This window comes from Hippopotamus amphibius, chromosome 9 (assembly GCF_030028045.1).
Source record: "Hippopotamus amphibius kiboko isolate mHipAmp2 chromosome 9, mHipAmp2.hap2, whole genome shotgun sequence".
NCBI lineage: Eukaryota > Metazoa > Chordata > Mammalia > Artiodactyla > Hippopotamidae > Hippopotamus > Hippopotamus amphibius.
The window spans coordinates 131,127,693-131,145,846 of record NC_080194.1 but is presented as its reverse complement, the minus strand read 5'-3'; the positions used below and the strand labels follow the sequence as shown (position 1 = coordinate 131,145,846).

Below are 18,154 nucleotides of genomic sequence, written 5' to 3'. Positions count from 1 at the left end.
CCCTGGCATGTTTTGGAAGGAGAAGAAACTCTCCCATCAGATTTCTTCTGGCATAGTCACTTGAATGAGTAACAAAAATTGACAATTTCTAAATGAGGCAAATGCCCAAAGCCAACTCATTGCCACCCATAATGGCAGGCACCCAGTATGCAGAGAATATTTACCAAGTGTCAAGACACTTCACACAAAATTATAACAGCAGTGACAACAGCTCACAGTTTCTAGAAACTTAGTAGCTGCCAGGCACCGTTCTAAGGGCTACACATGAACTCACAGCTCTATGAAGTGAATATTATCACCACTCTCCCCATTTACAGACGAGGACACTGAGGCACAAACAAGTCAGGAAGCTGCCCACAGTTCAACACGACCGGGAACTGGCAACACCAGGATTCAAACTCGGAGCTCCAAGTCCCACGCTCACTCTGCAGCCCCACGGTTTGGGCTGCTCTTTTGAATTCCACAGGAAAACTCAGCACGTTCTGTAATCCACGTGGGAAGACATGCATCTGTGGAGCTCTAGCGCGTCTACAGGTAACTTCCAGTGGCTGCTGAGTTCTTGGGCCATTCTTCCTAGAAGGCAAACTATTCGAAAGATATGTGACAGCCTTCCCACAGGCCAGTCTGACTGGCAGAACGGGGAATAGTTTCATTGAAGCACAAGAATGGGTCATTGTCCTTAAGGGAACACAGAGCAGAACAAGGCCAACAGAACCGGACAAGGAGAAATGTGTGCGGGATGGAGCCCGTGTGATTCGACCGCCATCACTTCCTCCAGGGGAGGTTTCTGAGGACAAAATCTGATGGGAAAAAACAAGCCCTGCCTGTCATTTTCCTTCCTGTCAATGTTGTTTTATACTTCTAGTGAGGACTGCTGCATCCTGCCGTGTAATCTCACAAGACCAAACAAATCTCTCTCTCTCTCACACACACACACACATACACACACGCATACACACACGCATACACACATGTACTTTGCATATGGGATTTTCACAGGATAATACTATACATCGTGTAGGCCCCCAAAACCAGCAGCTGCAGTCTGGCCCGCTTTTTCTTTCCTCAACATCAGTTGTCCACAGACACCTTGGCCACTTTGGTCACTCGTGAAGACATCTCTATTATTTACTTGTCTTGAGTCTGACTCGTTTTTCCCACTTGTAAAAACCTGTTTTAAAAGGAAAACTCCACCAGTATGGCAAATGGAAAGCCAGTACTGTGGGCCCTCAACAGAGTGGCCCTGAAAGTAAATGCCACCCAAGTAAAGTATTAAATTCTGCCTCTGCGGCTGCCAGGGGAAGACCGTGCTTAAAATCTGTACGCCCTGTCTAAAGAGGGAAAGGGAGCTGTTTCAGATATTATTTTAGACTGTACGATACTGCTATTTTTGTAGGTCAAAAAATGATCAAATATTGGCAATATCATTTAATTCAACTTAACAGCAAACCAAGTGTTCCCCCAACATCACTGAGACTTAAAAGGAACTGAAAGGAGAATAACTGAGCCGCTGGGCAATAGAAAGGAATGTAATGCTGTGATATTTAACACTTAAAATAACGTTAAGTACCTGCAATGATACAAATCTCTCATCAGGGGAAACTCTGTGCTTGAAAAACAAGAAGGGAAGTGGTAGCGAGTGCCGACCACACTGGGAATATGCAGTCTGTGCTCCAGCCCCATTCCACCACCTGCAAGTATTTTCAAACCACACAGAACTGTCACGGGAAAGGCTATGGGAGTTACAGGGACAAGTGCTGGGTACTGTGGCCACCCTATACTCACTCCACCTTCACAGCAGCACCCAGATTTCATTTTGAAGGGTTACTTCTTCCTCACTGGATACTGTCTTAGGGGGATAGTGGTGAACCCAAGCAGACATCTTTGCACTTTATAAGCCAATGGGGTCCCAGGAAGCTCCTTCAGCCAATCCTTCTGCTGGCGGCCAGGAGGCGGTCATGTGGCCTGAGACTGGCCAATCAGGCGCCTCCTCCCTGGAATGCCAACCTTGGGCAGAATGAGAGCACGTCAGGAGTGGTGTCCGCTCCTGCAACAGGGCATTAACTGGACCATTTCTGCCATGAGACCATTTCGTGGACCTTGTTTCCAGGTTAGGAGACTTCTGAAGTTGCTCTGACTCCTTCCTGTTTCCAAACCTGACCTGCCGTTGATTCCACGAGCTCACAGTATCCTCAAGCGGAGAGTATTTCTGTTGCCTGTTACCAAACAGCCTTGGCAGATACACCAGTGTACCATCCTTTCCAAGATTCCTACTGATATTCATCCAACCAGCTGGACTCACCAGCTGCAACCACAAGCCTACCCCTCACAGTCCTGCCTAGAACTTCTCCTAGGACGGGAAATTTAAAATGGCATCCAAAGATAACACTTGGCCTTTTAAGAAGAATCTCTCCCAATTATCCATTATTTCTTAGTATTATTAATAGTGTTTCCTAGTTCTTGGATTCCTGGAGGATACTGACATGGGAAGAGACACGTAAGAAGTTCCACTCTCCAAACGGGACTGAAAACTAGGTCCAGAACTACATGCAAATAAACACTTATCTTCCATTGTTCATCTGAGAATAAAAGAGGACGTCGACAAAAGGCTCAATAATTCACATTAGCCCTTCTACTCTCTTTGCTGTCTGCCACCCGCATCAACAGGCAGCGTGGGCAGGTGTCACAAGCTGAGTGATGAGTGTCCCAGGCAGACTTCACTCCCTGAGGGGCAAGGACCTCCTTGTGAGGAATGAAACTAACAATCCTAACATGTCTGGCACTTTCATACACAGTATCTGACTTAATCCTCACAAGGGGCACAGCAGATGGGACTCTGGCCACCTTTTCCAATGTGGGGGTTTTTCGCACACCATCAAGCAATTCTCTGATATCAGTTGGTTACGTCCTGCAATTCAACTCAGCTCTGACACTATCTACCTGGAGACAGCATCGGCTCCCACAGGTGAAGGTCTCAGGCCACCGCCACTACTTCAGACACCAATCACAAGTCCAGGTTGTCACCTATGCTCCTGTCTGACCCGCTATGTATCTCAAAGGTTCCCACGACCTCCTGCTTAGGTTCAATTCATTTGCTAGAGCGGCTCCCAAAACTCAGAGAAACAGTTTCCTCTCTGGATTACTGGTTTATCATAAAAGGATGTAACTCAGGAACAGCCAGCTGGAGGAAACGTATGGGAAAAGAGCACAGGGCTTCCAGGCCCTCTCCCAGTGCACCACCCGCCCCACACCTCCAAGTATTCACCGACCCAGATGCTCTCTGAACCCTGTCCTCTTGGGTGTTTATGGAGGCTTCATTAAACAGGCTTGAAAGATTAAATAATTAACCACTGGCAACTGAACCCCATCTCTAGCCCCTCTCCCCTCCCTGGTGGTGGTGAGATGGGACTGAAAGTTCCAACTCTCTAACCACGCTGGGTTCTCCTAGCAACCAGCCCCCAACCTTTGGTGCTTTCCAAAGTTCCTACATTAACACAACAAAAGACACCTTTCTGGCTGTCACCGCTTTGGAAATTCCAGAGGTTTTAGGAGCTCAGTACCAGGAATGGGGCAAAGAACAAATGTGTATATTTCTTATGATAAATCACAGTATCACAGTAGACCTAAGTCTTGGGCTTAGAAAAGTTAGTGATGCAGCTGGAATGAGGAAAAGCCTTTCAAAGCCAGGCCTGGAGAGCCTGTGAGCCTGCGAGCCAGCCTGCCCGCGGCGCCCGACAGTCCCTGGAAGTGGATTTCGGCGTCGCACACTGTAATCACTGCCTCACTGGACTATCTTCCCTGGTGGACACAAAGCCACCTGAGGGGTAGAAACCTGTCTGAAATATTTGGGAAGCCCCAGTGCCTCTCACAGAACGTGATACCAAGTAGGCGTTCAGTAACTAACCACTGAACAAATGAGTGATCCAATAAGTACTTACTAAGCACTTACTACGTGTCAGGTGCTGTGGACGTAGTGGGGGCAAAACAGGCTTCTCTCCAGCTGGTCATCTAGTTGAGCAGACAGATGTAGTCGATTCATCACACACATGTGTCACAATGAGAAACAGGTTTACAGACTCTGACAGTACAGAGCAGGGGTCAGCAAAGTACAGCCTGAGGCCAAATGCGGGCCTTAACGGAGAGAGTTTGCCAGTCCATGGTGCAGAGCAAGGAAAACAGTCCAGATGGCCAGGGCTGGAGAGGAGCGTGGAGGACTCGTGTCAGGGGTCTGGGAGATTTCCCTGAAAAATTACTGAAAGGCTTTCAGAACAAAAAACAGAAAGGCCAGGCCAGGGTGGCAGAAGCAAAGAGCCCGGGGGAGGTACGGGGCCCTTCAGGCTGCTAAGGACATGGGTCTTTTTCCCAAGAGCAAAGAGAAGCCAGCGGAAGGTTCTCCATGGGGGAGTGACGGGTGGGAACCTGCGTTTGGCAGAACCCTCTCGATGCCCAGGAGGCAGGACAAGAAGGAAGATGGGGTGGGTCTCTGGCAGCTGTCCTGTGAGCCACGTGGTGACTGCGACGGGGCAGCAGCCGGGCAGCTGGGGAGAAGAGAATGGATTTGAGATCCATTCTGGTGCCAGGTCGTTTGTCAGGCGCAAGGAGGGAGGTGACTAATCTTTCTTTTCAGACTTCACAACAGTTGTTTTAAAATATTCACCAACTTTCCCTCTTGAGGTTAAACTTTCTCACAGAATAAGGACAATGATGTGACCTTTCCTACATGAAGGTGGTGCTGCCTTTAGCCAGACACACTGCACGATGAGACCAAGACTCTGATATTGAAAGGGAACCCTCTAGGGGGTAAAAAACGAAAAAGTTGTTTAAATGCAGCTTCAAAACCAGTGTAATCGCTAAAGGTGATATAACAGAGAAAGAATAGACTTTGGAGCCCAAGAAACTAGGGTTCAACCTGCAAGTCTAACATTCCCAAGATGACTCACCTAGGCTGTGTTACTTCCCCTCTCTGAGCCTCTGTTTTCTTATCTGTAAAGAAAGAATTACATCGCCACTCCTCCTGGGGCTGCCCTGAGACTAAGAGCCAACACGAACAAAGGGCAGCTGGAACAGTAACAGACAGTAACTCTCATTAAGCAGAATATTCCTTTCAGCCGGAAACCACAGTTACCATGGAAGGAATTAACTTTGTTAATTCAACCAAGAAACACAACAGTTTACATAACAAAAGTTGTAATAATAAGCTCTAGTCTATAAGAACACGTTAATCTAACATTCAGAGATGGGTTCTCTCAGGAGATGAAAAGCATAATTATGAAAAGAAGTGATAAAGAACTCCTGACTACATACACCCACACACCCACACACACGCACACATGCACACACACACCTCCTGGTTCAGGAGATCTAGGATGGGGTATAGAATTGCATTATTAATTAATAAGCCTCCCATTCTCACGCACGTGGACCTTGGGTTCCAAAATGAGAACCCCTGTGCTGACAGAGGCCAGGGCCCGTAGCAGACCCCCAGGAAGACCTGAAGCAATAAATCAGTTTCATGACCTAATGCCACAAACACAGAGAACCTAGTGCGTGACGGGCACAGAAGGTCTGTGCAAAACACTGAGAAAGGAAAAAATGGAAAAGCTGCCCCTCTGTCCTCCAAGCTCACAGCTTCTTTAAACACTTGACCAGGGACTTCCTTGGGAGTCCAATGGTTAAGAATCTGCCTTCCAATGCAGGGGACAGGAGTTCGATCCCTGGTCGAGGAAATAACATCCCATATGCCGTAGGGCAACTAAGCCCATGTGCACAGCGAAGAGCCCATGCACTGCAACGAAAGATTCCTGCGTGCCGCAACTAAGACCCAATGCAGCCAAATAAATAAATAAATATTTAAAAATTAAGAGAACACTTGATCGTGTGCAGTATGAAGCCATGCACACACTCAACCGGACAATGAATCTCCCTGAGCACCTTCTAGATGCTTCTAGGCACTGGGGATACATCCTGAACAAGACAGCCAAACATCCCTGCCCACCATCACGGTATGAGCGACAGAAAGAAACAAAATTAAAAAGCATAATGTACAGTCGTTAGTTGGTGTTATAGGAAAAAAAACTGAGCAAAGGAGCAGCGGAGAGTGTAAGGTGGGGGGTAGAATTTTAAATCTGCACCAGTTTCAAATAGTCCCGTAACTCGATTAAAATGTAGCACTACACTGCTCTGCTCACGGCTGGGAAAGGGTCACAAAGAGCAAGGGTCTGGAAGGACAGAGAAGGGAACTGGCTGGGAGGGGTGGGGCAAGATCAGAGGGTGGGGACACTCGGTCTCCAGGATGCTGAGCACGTGAGTTCCCTTCTCTCCCCTTCCTTTGCGGGAATGTTCCTCTTGCCCCGCCACAGCTGCAAAGCATGAATTAGCCCTGAACGACTTCACTGGGCATTTTCAGCAAACACCTGTGTCTCTTACCTTTGCCAAAAGAACTCCTTCTCCTCCCAGGTGGTGCTATAAGCTTATGCAGTCATGTCAGCCTTTCCTGGGTCGTGAAGGTCAATGGCCATTTATATTTTTTTAACATTTATTTATTTATTATTTACATATTTTGGCTGAACCGGGTCTTAGTTGTGGCAATCAGGATATTTGTTGAGGCATGTGGGCTCCTTAGTTGTGGCATGTGGACTTCTTAGTTGCAGCATGCATGTGGGATCTAGTTTCCCGACCAGGGATGGAAACCAGGCCACTGCATTGGGAGTGTGGAGTCTTAATCACTGGACCACCAGGGAAGTCCCTCAATGGCCATTTTTAGGACTTTTTTAAATTATAGAAGGGACACACTATCACAGTTTAAAATATGAAAAAAAATACCAGAAAGTATAAAGATTCCCAATAGGACTTCCATGGTGGCACAGTGGTTAAGAATCCACCTGCCAATGCAGGGGACACGGGTTTGATCCCTGGAGCAGGAATATCCCACATGCCACAGAGCAACTAAGCCCGTGCGCCACAACTACTGAGCCTGCGCTCTATAGAGTCCATGAGCCACAACTACTAAGCACAAGTGCCACAATTACTGAAGCTCATGCACCTAGAGCCCGTGCTCTGCAACAAGAGAAGCCACCGCAATGAGGAGCCCACGCACTACAATGAAGAGCAGCCCCCGTTCACAGCAACTAGAGAAAGCCAGTGCCCAGCAACAAAAGACCCGATGCAGCCAATAAATAAACAAATAAATTTATTTATTTAAAAAAGATTCCCAATAGTCTTAACCTCAACATGACCTCTAGTCACATTTTAGTACGTTTTTTGCCAGAGATGTTTCACATAGCTTGGATCACTCTGCATCCATATTAACTCTGTATCCTGCTCTTTTTATTTTTGCTAAATATATTCTTTTTAAATCGCTACATTTGCATTTTTCTGCTTAAAACAAATTCTGTACAGACATCACGGTAATGGCTATATAACCTTCCATTCCACCAATGTACTATACTTTAGTCACCATTTCCCAATTGTTGAGCATTCAGATTTCTGAGTTTTCATCATTATAAATTACCGTGAAAATAACTTCATGCGGAAAGTCATTTCAAGTAATTCGCTAAGAGTAGACTCCTAGAAGGAGCATGACGGGAAGCTGGAAGTACTTCAGACAAGCAGTCCCTGCATCGATGACCTACACATCCCCAAAGGCAATCAGTGCCCCACCCGACGGCAGCGGCAGAATACAGACACTGGTCCCTCTCGGGCCACCCTTTTGGTCTTGAGGGTAAAGGGTTTCAGAAGCTACATATTTACCTGCTATCGGAATCCGAGGCGATCTCCTTTCTCCCTCCAAAGCGGATCTGGCACTGCACGGAAAAAAAGAAGCACTGAGGTGACCTGTTGAGATGGGACACACAAAACTGCCCCCATAGACCTTCAGGGTCGCGGGGGACACAGGAGCAGGAACCCTGGGTGCCGAGTCAGGGCGTCCCCATGCCCTGGGTGTCAGCCCAAGACGTAAGATGGAGGACATCCCAGTCTTCCAGCTGCCACTAGAAGGAAACCCTATCTCCCGCTTGTAGAGAAGTGAGCGCTGTGCAAAGACAACGCCGAGAGGAAAACAGCCTCCTGCAGATTATCTAGAAAGCTTCTTCTATCTGTCAGCAGCTGACTGTCAATAACATAGAGCTCTAAACAGGCAATAATTAAAAATTCCACAAATCTGTGATGATGGGTCCCTTCTGACAGGGCCCGAAGTTGTTATGGCTGGCTGTAAAGTTATGACAGCATAAACCAAGCTTCAAACAAGTCCTCTGGTTGTGCTGAACGACAACTCACCCAGGAGGGTGGAAACAAAAGCAAACTGTTCTCACTCTTTTTTTTTTTAACTGTGCTGAAATAAAGACAACATAAAATTTACCATTTTAACCATTTTTAGTTACACAATTCAACTCACAATATTGTACAACCATCACCACTCTGCTACTCTCTTTCAAAGGTGTAGAATTTCCACTGTGGGTGGCAGGTTTGCAAGATTCCTGAATTTATTATCATATATATGTGTGTGTTTGTATACATATAGAAATTTAAATGATACTTTTGTCAAAACTCATGGAACTGCACACTTAAAACTGGTACATTTTATTGTATGCAAATTATCCCTCAATAAAATTGGTTTTTAAAAGGCATATATACAACACTTTCACCCCCCCAAAATAATAATAATAATAATAATAGCAGCTCTGGGCAGAAGATCCAAGTTATTTCTGTTTAACTGCTACATCTGAAGTGGTTTGACTTAACCCTTCATCTTCTTATTTTACTTTCCACTTCTGGAGCCAAAAAAGAAGAAACTAATAACATGAGTTCTGCACTTACTGGGAACCAGGTGCTGGCCATGGCCCTTTATCCACTTTAACAAATGCAATTCCCTCAACAGCCTTACAGAAACCAGTAAGCCAATTAAAGAGAAGAAGGACGCTCAGAGAGGCTGGCGGAGTGGCTCCAGCACACACAGCTGTGAAGAGACGAAGCGGGCCTTCAACCCCAGCTTCACCTGCGTCTGTGTCCTTTCCACCACACCCGGACGCCTCAAGGCTTGGACAGGTGCTAAATTCTCTGGGCTTGCATCAGCTCTCAACAGACACTTCCATCAAAGGACATGTCTATCTCCCTACCTCGTGGTTACACGCAGATAACTGCCAGTCGCCCCTACCAAAACGTGAATTCCTAGGGCTGGACCCGAGCTCTGCTGCTTGTTCACTATGACACTGGCAGCAAGTTAGTGGACCTGAGCTTCGGTTCTTCAGTTTCTTCAGCTGTGAAATGGAAATAACTGCAAGAACTATTTTGCAGGGTGGTTGGAAGGATTAGATGTAAAGCACTTAGCAGAGAGTCAAGCACTCGATGAATATGCAGGAAACAATGACTGTCTGGTCCAGCTGCGAGCAGGCAAACTGATTCCGGCCTCGAGTCACAGCTCGCTTCCATGCCCAGCAAGGAGCCGGGCATCAAAAACAGCATCGACCAAACCGAGCAGAGCCCACCTGGAGGATGCATACACACCTGAGCACGGCCTCCTCTCCGTTCTCGTGCTCACCAGGTCCTAACTCCAACCACCACTGCAGCACCCTTAGGAGTTGCCCTAAAACACAAGTGCTTGGAAACCAGGCTTTGAAACCCAGTCAATGCCTTTCTCCAAGGGACACCTGTGAAGGGAGGGGTCGGGTCCTCCAGGGGCTTTAGGAAGTCAGGACACAGGAGTTCCTCTGTCCCTAGCTCTGATGGCTCTCATTTGCTAGGGAAAACGATTAGCCTCACCATTCCCAGATACCAAGCGGGAGTAAGTCTGTGTAGACAGAAGGGCAGAAATGACTTTTGCATTCATCCTCTGACACTATGACCTGACCTCAAAGTCAAACGTGAGCTTTATTCTTACCTGTTTCACTGCATCCAACAGTCGCTCCAGCAGAAACTGTCTTTTCATGTCATTGTTCTGTGATCCTAAAATGCAATGAGGCTTAATTAGTTTTGTCTGACGTTCACCTTCTATTAAGACTCTCTGACATGCCGTGGGCTGTGCCCAACTAGCATCAGCCTCCTCTTTAGTAAAATCAGTAACAAGACCAGGTATCAATAATCTACATCATTACAATGAAGACTGACCACTTTCCTGTGACTGCATCACAGGAAAGCTGCTAAACTAGTGTTTCCCAAATTTGGATCATGTTTCTAGAATGGTCTAACCCAGGGTTTCTCAACCTTGGTGTCACTGACATTTGGACCAGATAATTCTCTGTGGCTGCCCCACGAAGTGTTAGGACGTCTAGCAGCATCCCTGGCCTCTACCCACCAGATACCATCAGTGCACAAACACACACACACACCCTAGCTGTGGCAACAAAAATGTCTCCAGATACTGCCAAATATCCTCTGGGGAACAAAACTGCCCCCAGTTGAGAACCAACAGTCTAACTTAAAATATAGGTTTCCTAGTATGGCAGGCACTGCTCGTTGGCTGACCTCACCACCATCTCCAACATCATTTTCCCATGAAAAACCTAATTGCTCCAGTTCTCAGCCTCTCTTGTAAGGCTGACCTTAAGAAGTTTTAGTTAATGAGATGTAAGCAGAAGAGCACTCGTGAGGGATCTGGGGAAATTATGCCACCCTTATAAAAGAACAGATGTTAATGGCTTCATGCCTTCTTCCATCCTTCATGGCTTAATCATAAACACGTCGGGTGAAGCCAGAGCAGCATTTTGCTACCATGAGCCCACAAGCCTGCAGGGAAGCCCAAGAGAATCAGACACCAGCCCTGATGTCGTTTTGCTGCTGAACCAAAATACCAGAAATCTCATACCTCTCACACAGCAAACAGTTCCATTTGTTCAAGCACTGTACACTGAGCTGTTACTTACAGCCAAAAGCATCCCCAACTGATACATATGGCATACATGAAACCCCCATTTAAGAGGGTGTGGGGCAGGGCTTCTCTGGTGACGCAGTGGTTTGGAATCCGCGTGCCAATGCAGGGGACACGGGCTTGAGCTCTGGTCCAGGAAGATCCCACATGCCTCAGAGCAACTAAGCCCGTGTGCCACAACTACTGAGCCTAAGCTCTAGAGCCCGTGAGCCACAACTATTGAGCCTATGTGCCGCAACTACTGAAGCCCACGTGCCTATAGAGCCCATGCTCCACAATAAGAGAAGCCACCATAATGAGAAGCCCACACACTGCAATGAAGCCGCTGCTCTCCACAACTAGAGAAGACCCAACACAGCCAATAAATAAATAAATTTATTTTTTTAATTAAAAAAAACAAAGAGGGTGTGTGGCAAGGACACTTGGAAGCCCCAGGCACACCGCTGTCAGAACCACATCTGATGCCCCACAAGAGACCCAGTGACTCCAATCAACAGAGACACGGCTACATGTTATGATGCATCAGACACAGAACACAATTGTTTCAAAGGAGACCCAAATTTAGAGTCACAAGAGCAGATGCTCCACACCGCAGGCCCTTAACTGCCCCTGAGCTCCTTCTCTCTGGGGCAACTCAGCCTGGGCTTCACCAGGGAGTACCAGCTGGGCATTACCTAAGAGACAGTCAGTGACTCATGCAAGTCATGCCAGGGCCACCTGGTTGTTAACAACTGTGCCCGTGTGGTGAGCACTTCCTGCATGCCAGGCATGAAACTGAGTCCTCTGGGTGCACTGTGCTCTGTAATTTTCACAACCACCCAGCAGCCAAGTATTAGGATCCCCGAACTGCAGATGGGGAAACTGAAGCTCAGAGGAGACAAGCAGTTGCGTGCACTGACCCACTCATCTAGCATCTACCGTGTTCCGGGCAATGTTCTAAGCGCTGGGGTCACAGGACGTAAATGGTATAAAAAAGCCATCTTCTCATGGAGGTAAAATCCTATTAGGAAGAAACAAATAGTTCTAAGTAAACTAATAAAGGAGATGATGTGTGAGAGTCATACAAGGAAGAAAATCCAAGCAGGGTGATGAGACAGGGAGGAAGCAAGAGCGCCACGGCAGCCGGGCAGTCGGGGAGGCCTCTCTGCACACGTGACACCTGAGCTGAGCCCTCTGTAAAACGAGAAGGAGCAGCCACGGAAAGGTATGGGAGACCCGCGTTCCAGGCAGAGCAAACGGCCAGGGAAGGGAAGCAAGAATAGCTTGGCTTCTGGTCTTCCAGGACCCAAAGGAAGCCTCTTGTGACTTGGGCAAAAAGCAGAAAAGGAGAAGCAAAGATCAGACAGGCAGGCGGGGCCAGTCACAAAGGCCTCGTGGACCACGGTTATGGGTTTAGGTTTTGTTCTGGTTTGAACACTAATATTTGGAACTGTGACCCTGACTGGAGACCGTGCCCCAAAGGGCTGTGTTAGGACTACCACGCGGCCTCCTGCCGCATCCCAGGCCCAGAGATCAAACCAGTCAGCAGACTCTCCACGGACACACAGTAATGCAGCTGACTTAAACGCTGCCACTGCTATTCTTTCTGGAAGAGGTCTTAAGAAAGGATGGCCCATACATCCCTCCCACCAAACCAGAGGCCATCCTGAAGCATCATTCAGGATGGCTGGAGATCCCACGCCCCCAAGGCCCTGAACCATCACTCCTGACACCTGTGTCTATCAATACATCCTGCTCTTCGTTCAGCAGAAGGTCTAGTTTCCACGCTTCTCTCTCTAACACCAGAATACGGAAGTCAGGCTTGCTTTCTTCCTTTTTTCAAGTACTGCACCCAACAACTCTACTTGCCCTTGGGCAATGCCAACTGGAAACTTAACAAGGTTTTCCCCGCTGAAGTGCTTTTGCTATTCTTTCTGATCACAAGAGTAATTCATGTGATAGAATGACCATATAACCCAGCACTTCTGGGTTTAGACACAAAAGAACTGAAAGCAGGGTCTTGAAGAGATGTGTGTATGCTTGTGTTCACAGCAGCATGATTCACAGCAGCTAAAATGTGGAAGCAATGCAAGTGTACACCAACAGATGAGTGGATAAGCAGAATATGTACACACACACACACACACACACACACACAATAGGTATTATTCAGCCTTAAAAACGAAGGAAACTGCAATAGGCTACAACATGGATGAGCCCTGACGACACGATGCTGAGTGAAACAAACCAGACACAACGAGATAAAGACTGTATGATTCTTGGACTTCCTAGGTGGCACAGTGGTAAAGAATCCACCTGCCAATGCACGGGACATGGGTTCGAGCCCTGCCCTGGGAAGACTCCACATGCCACGGAGCAACTAAGCCCGAGTGCCACAACTACTGAGCCTGGGCTCTAGAGCCCGTGCTCTAGAGCCCGTGAGCCACAACTACTGAGTCCATGTGCTGCAACTATTGAAGCCCACGCGCCTAGGGCCCGTGCTCCACAACAAGAGAAGCCACTACAATGAGGAGGCTGCGCACCACAATGAAGAGTAGCCCCCGCTCACAGCAATTAGAGAAAGCCCGCTGTGCAGCAACAAAGACCCAACGTAGCCAATAAATATTTATAAAACAAACAAAAAAAAGACTGTATGATTCCACTTAACACGAGATACTAAGAGTAATCAAAATCATAGGGAAAGAAAGTATGATGGTGGCTGTCAAGGGGAGGGGAAGGGGGAGGATGGGGGTTCGGGTGTAAGAGCTACACAACTGCAATTTAACAGATGAGAAGAGTCCTGGGGAAGGACGGTGGGGGTGCTGCACAACACTGCGGAGGGATTTAACACCAGCACACTGCACACTCCGCAATGGTGGAGGGGGGCTTCCCAGGTGGCCCAGTGGTTAAGAATCCACCTGCCAATGCAGGGAACATGGGTTTGATCCCCGGTCCGGGAAGATCCCACATGCCGCAGGGCAACTAAGCCTGTGCCCCACAACTACTGAGCCTGAGCACTAGAGCCTTTGTGCTGCAACTACTGAGCCCACACATCACAACTACTGAGCCTGTGCCCCTAGAGCCCATGCTCCACAAGAGAAGCCAACTCACTGAGAAACTCACACACCACAACGAAGAGTAGCCCCCACTCGCCACACCTAGACAAAGCCCGCACAGCAATGAAGACCCAACACAGCCAATAAATAAATAAATAAATAGTTAAGGGACTTCCTTGGTGGCATAGTGGATAAGACTCCATGCTCCCAATGCAGGGGGCCCAGGTTCAATCCCTGGACAGGGAACTAGATCCCACATGCATGCTGCAATTAAGAGTTTGCATGCCATAACTAAGAAGCCCACGAGTCACAACTAAGAAGCCCATGAGCCACAACTAAGACCAGGGCAACCAAATAGATAAATTTTTTAAATAAATAAATTTTTAAAGATTAAGTAAAATAAATTTTTTAAATGGTTAAGATGGCAAATTTTATGTTATATGTATTTTACCACATTTTTTTTTCAATTTATTTTTTACTGGCTGCATTGGGTCTTCGTTGCTGCATGCAGGTTTTCTCTAGTTGTGGTGAGCAGGGGCTCCTCTTCACTGTGGTGTTCGGGCTTCTCATTACGGTGGCTTCTCGTTATGGAGCACAGGCTCTAGGTGCACAGGCTTCAGTGGTTACAGCACATGGGCTCAGTAGTTGTGGCACATCAGCTTAGTTGCTCTGTGGCACATGGGATCTTCCCAGACCAGGGATCGAACCCACGTCCCCTGCATTGGCAGGCGGATTCTTAACCACTGCGCCACCAGGGAAGTACCTGCCCCACAATTTTTTTAAAAAAGTAATTCATGTGGAAAAAAAAACAACAACAAATTGAAGGGAAATGTACAAAGAAAATTTAAATCTCCATCATCTCAATATTGATAACTGTGAGCACAGTGACTCGCAAGCTTTCACAGGCACACGAATCTCCGGGGGTCTTGCTGAAAGGCAGGTTCAATTGAGAAGGGCTGGGTGCAGCCTGGGATTCTGTATTTCTCACAAGCTCCCAGGTGACGCTGACGCTGCTGGTCCCTGACCCACAGGTGAAAAGCGGGGACACAGCACCTTCCCCTAATGATACGCAAGATGATCCCGGATCTTCACGACAGAACTTGCCCCAGTGCTTTCTCTAGAGGGCTGCAGCCTCCTCTGCCTCACCGTGCAAAGCCTCTCTGTGGTGGGAAGAAAGACTGTCCTGTAGAGAGAAACAGCCTGAGGTCATGCAGGTCTCAGCCCACCATGCACCCCGCCTGACGCCATCTCTCTCCAGACAAGAAGTGCACTTGAGTGACACAATCCTGACCCCTGAAGGGGCACCTGCGGCCATCCCAGCCCTGAAAGGGGATTAAGAGAAGAGGGTCTCGTTGGGCGGCGGGAGCACAGGTGGCCTCGGGAGCATCCACCGAGCACAGCAGGAGGTGCCTGTGGCCGTGAGGAACAGCGGAAGGAGTGCTAGTGGGAAGTCACGAGGCATCAGGAGTTCTCATCCGGGCTGGGCTGCTTGCAGGCCACATGACACGGACAGTCACTTCCCTTCTGCAGGAGATCATACTCTCCTAGCTCTGCAGGCTGCGAACGTGGGGTGCCTGTGGAGACAGGCAGGCAGAGCAAGCAATGCTACCGGGCTCTTTCCTACCTTCTCCCAGGGACCAAGAGGAGGATAAAGGACCCCTCCCAGAGCAAGGAGAATCTTCCAGTCTCAACCGCTGCAACCACCCAAGAGGAGCAGGGAGCCAGTGTCCACCTACTGAGCCCCAGCTGTGGCTCAGCTATTAATTGACTGGCATCTAATCCTTGACAAAGAAGGGAAGGTGGCTCCGCCCAACAGAGCACTGAGGCTGAAAGGAAGAGACCTTCACCCAGGGCAGTGCTCAAGGAGAGATTCAATCTTGAATCCACTGGCTCAGCCACCTGTTAAGTCTCGCCCATCCTCAAGCCCTGTAACAAGCCTGCAGCTACAGCCCCGCCACCGGTTCAGGAATGATTTCTCTGTGAAAGCCCAGCCTCTCTGCTTCCTTCCTTCTGCAAGGGTAGCCCTGAGTCAACATGATCAACCAGATGAGTCAGAAAAGGCTTTTTTTTTTTTTTCTCAATTGGAGTATAGTTGATTTACAATATTGGGTTAGTTTCAGGTGTACAGCAAAGTGATTCACAGAAGAGGCTTCTTTTCAATCTCCCATTAGAGCACCAACAAAATGAAAATAGAGGGGCTTCCCTGGTGGCGCAGTGGTTAAGACCCCACCTGCCAATGCAGGGGACCCGGGTTCGATCCCTGCTCCGGGAAGATCCCACATGCCGCGGAGCAACTAAGCCCATGCGCCACAACTATTGAGCCTGTGCTTTAGAGCCCATGAGCCACAACTACTGGGCCAGTGTGCCACAAGTACTGAAGCCCGTATGCCTAGAGCCCGTGCTCCACAACAAGAGAAGCCACTGCAACAAGAAGACCTCGCACTGCTACGAAGAATAACCCCCGCTCACCGCAACTAGAGAAAGCCTGCGGGCAGCAAAGAAGACCCAACGCAGCCAATAATAAATAAATAAACAAATAAATAAATAAATTTAAAATTTTAAAAAATAAAATAAAAAAATAAAAACCACAGTCATTGTAGATAAATAGATGGAAAAATCATTTTTAAAAAAATGAAAATAGAAAACAGAAAGGCACCCCAGGGAACACCCCCAGGGGTCCTGTCAGAGAAATGCAGTGACCCCCTGAGGCCCTAACTTAGAAATCACCTGCGTCTGAAAATCAATCACCTGGTTCAGGTGCATCCCTGCTGTCTTTCATGTTTAGAATCCTTAAAATCCTACACTAATTTTTCCCATAAACCTCCAGCCTTCAGTGACCTCCTGGGGAGACTGAGCAGGGGTTAAGAGTAGGACAGGCCATGTTCAAATCCTACATCATCAGCTGTGTGACCATGGACAAGTTACTTAACCTCTCTGCACCTCCGAAAGCTATTAAATGAGTGAATGGATACCTAGAATTAATGCACCTAGAACAGTGCCTGGTACACACCAATCACTTTACACATGTTAACTATTACTGTTGTTGTTGTGGGCTACCCTATACCTCTGGCTTTAAGAAATCCTTTCATCGGGCTTCCTTCTCTCCAGAGCACAGGCAAAGCGATCCAATCCAGGCCTCTGTGTTCACTGCCCTGGGGGGTGGAAAAAGCATCTCTGGCATCTGAGGAGGGGAAAACCTGCAAGATGCCCCAAGGCACTCTACATGTATACATATATTCCTTCTTCAATCCCTGCCACCACCCAAGAGGTCAAGGTAATCATGGTTCCCATCCACAGAGGAGTTAGGTCACTTGGTCAAGGCCACACACACACTTAAACAACAGTATTTCCCTGTCTCTCTATGCAGTGGCACAGGGAAAGCAATTTCTCTGCTCTAATGCCAATCCTTGCAATGCACTCAGCAGGTACGAGGGAGAAAAGAAAAAGATGGCAAGGTTCTTTGGGTGCCCACCGCAGGCCGGGAATTCTGCTCAAGGTCTACCTGACTCCTTCCATGCCATACTGCTGGCCTGCCGGGAGCCAGGGGAGGCTGACTGAAGAAGCGGGAATTTGAACTGTGCTTAAAAAAATAGGAAGGACTAGAATAGGTAAATCCATACAGATAGAATGCACCTACTTAATAGGTACAGGGTGTCCTCTGGGAGTGATGAAGGTGCTTTGTCACTAGACAGACATGGTGGTTGCACATTACAAATGCACTAAATTGCCACTGAACTGTTCACTTTTAAATGGTTAATTGTTTTTATAATTGTTAAATTTCTAATTTAACTGTTAATTGTTTTAATTGTATTAAAAGCATATATGGTTTCAGATTATCTAAATTTCACCTCAGTAAGAAACTATTTTATGGGAAGGACTACAACAGGCGGATAAGAGCACATTCCAAAAAAGCAGCCACCACAGCAGGAGCCCCCTGGGGGTGGGACTCAACTCTAGAAAGCACCCAGCTCCCACACTGAAACACAGGGTAGGAAAGCTAAGCTCACTTCTCTTTCACGTTTCTGATTACACTGAGTGTCTGTCTGATGCTGGTAAGTCCTTAACTTCTGCATCAGTCAGGCTCCTAACAGGAAACAGCAGGCACTCTCAAATAAGGAGACTTCAAGGAGGTTCATTTATAAGGGGCCCTACAGAGGAGCAGTGGAGAGAAGCGATTCTCAACCAAGATTTCACACACACACACACACACACACACACACCCAACAGGACTCTTGACAATGCCTAGAGACATTTTTGG

The 18,154-nt window shown here is 47.7% G+C and overlaps 1 protein-coding gene across 5 annotated transcripts in view; it reads right to left on the bottom strand.

The window, feature by feature from the left end:
• SNX29 (sorting nexin 29) overlaps nt 1-18,154 on the bottom strand; it is a 559,063-nt gene that overhangs the window by 529,939 nt on the left and 10,970 nt on the right. For 4 of the 5 annotated variants that reach the window (XM_057748481.1, XM_057748482.1, XM_057748483.1 and 1 more), the window contains exons 2-3: nt 9,875-9,939; nt 7,750-7,802 (exon numbers count right to left, since the gene is read on the bottom strand). In XM_057748481.1, the coding sequence (XP_057604464.1) occupies nt 7,750-7,802; nt 9,875-9,939 (118 nt within the window). Of the gene's footprint in view, nt 1-7,749; nt 7,803-9,874; nt 9,940-18,154 lie in introns of those variants that run through there. The other variant, XM_057748484.1, reaches the window with a different exon arrangement.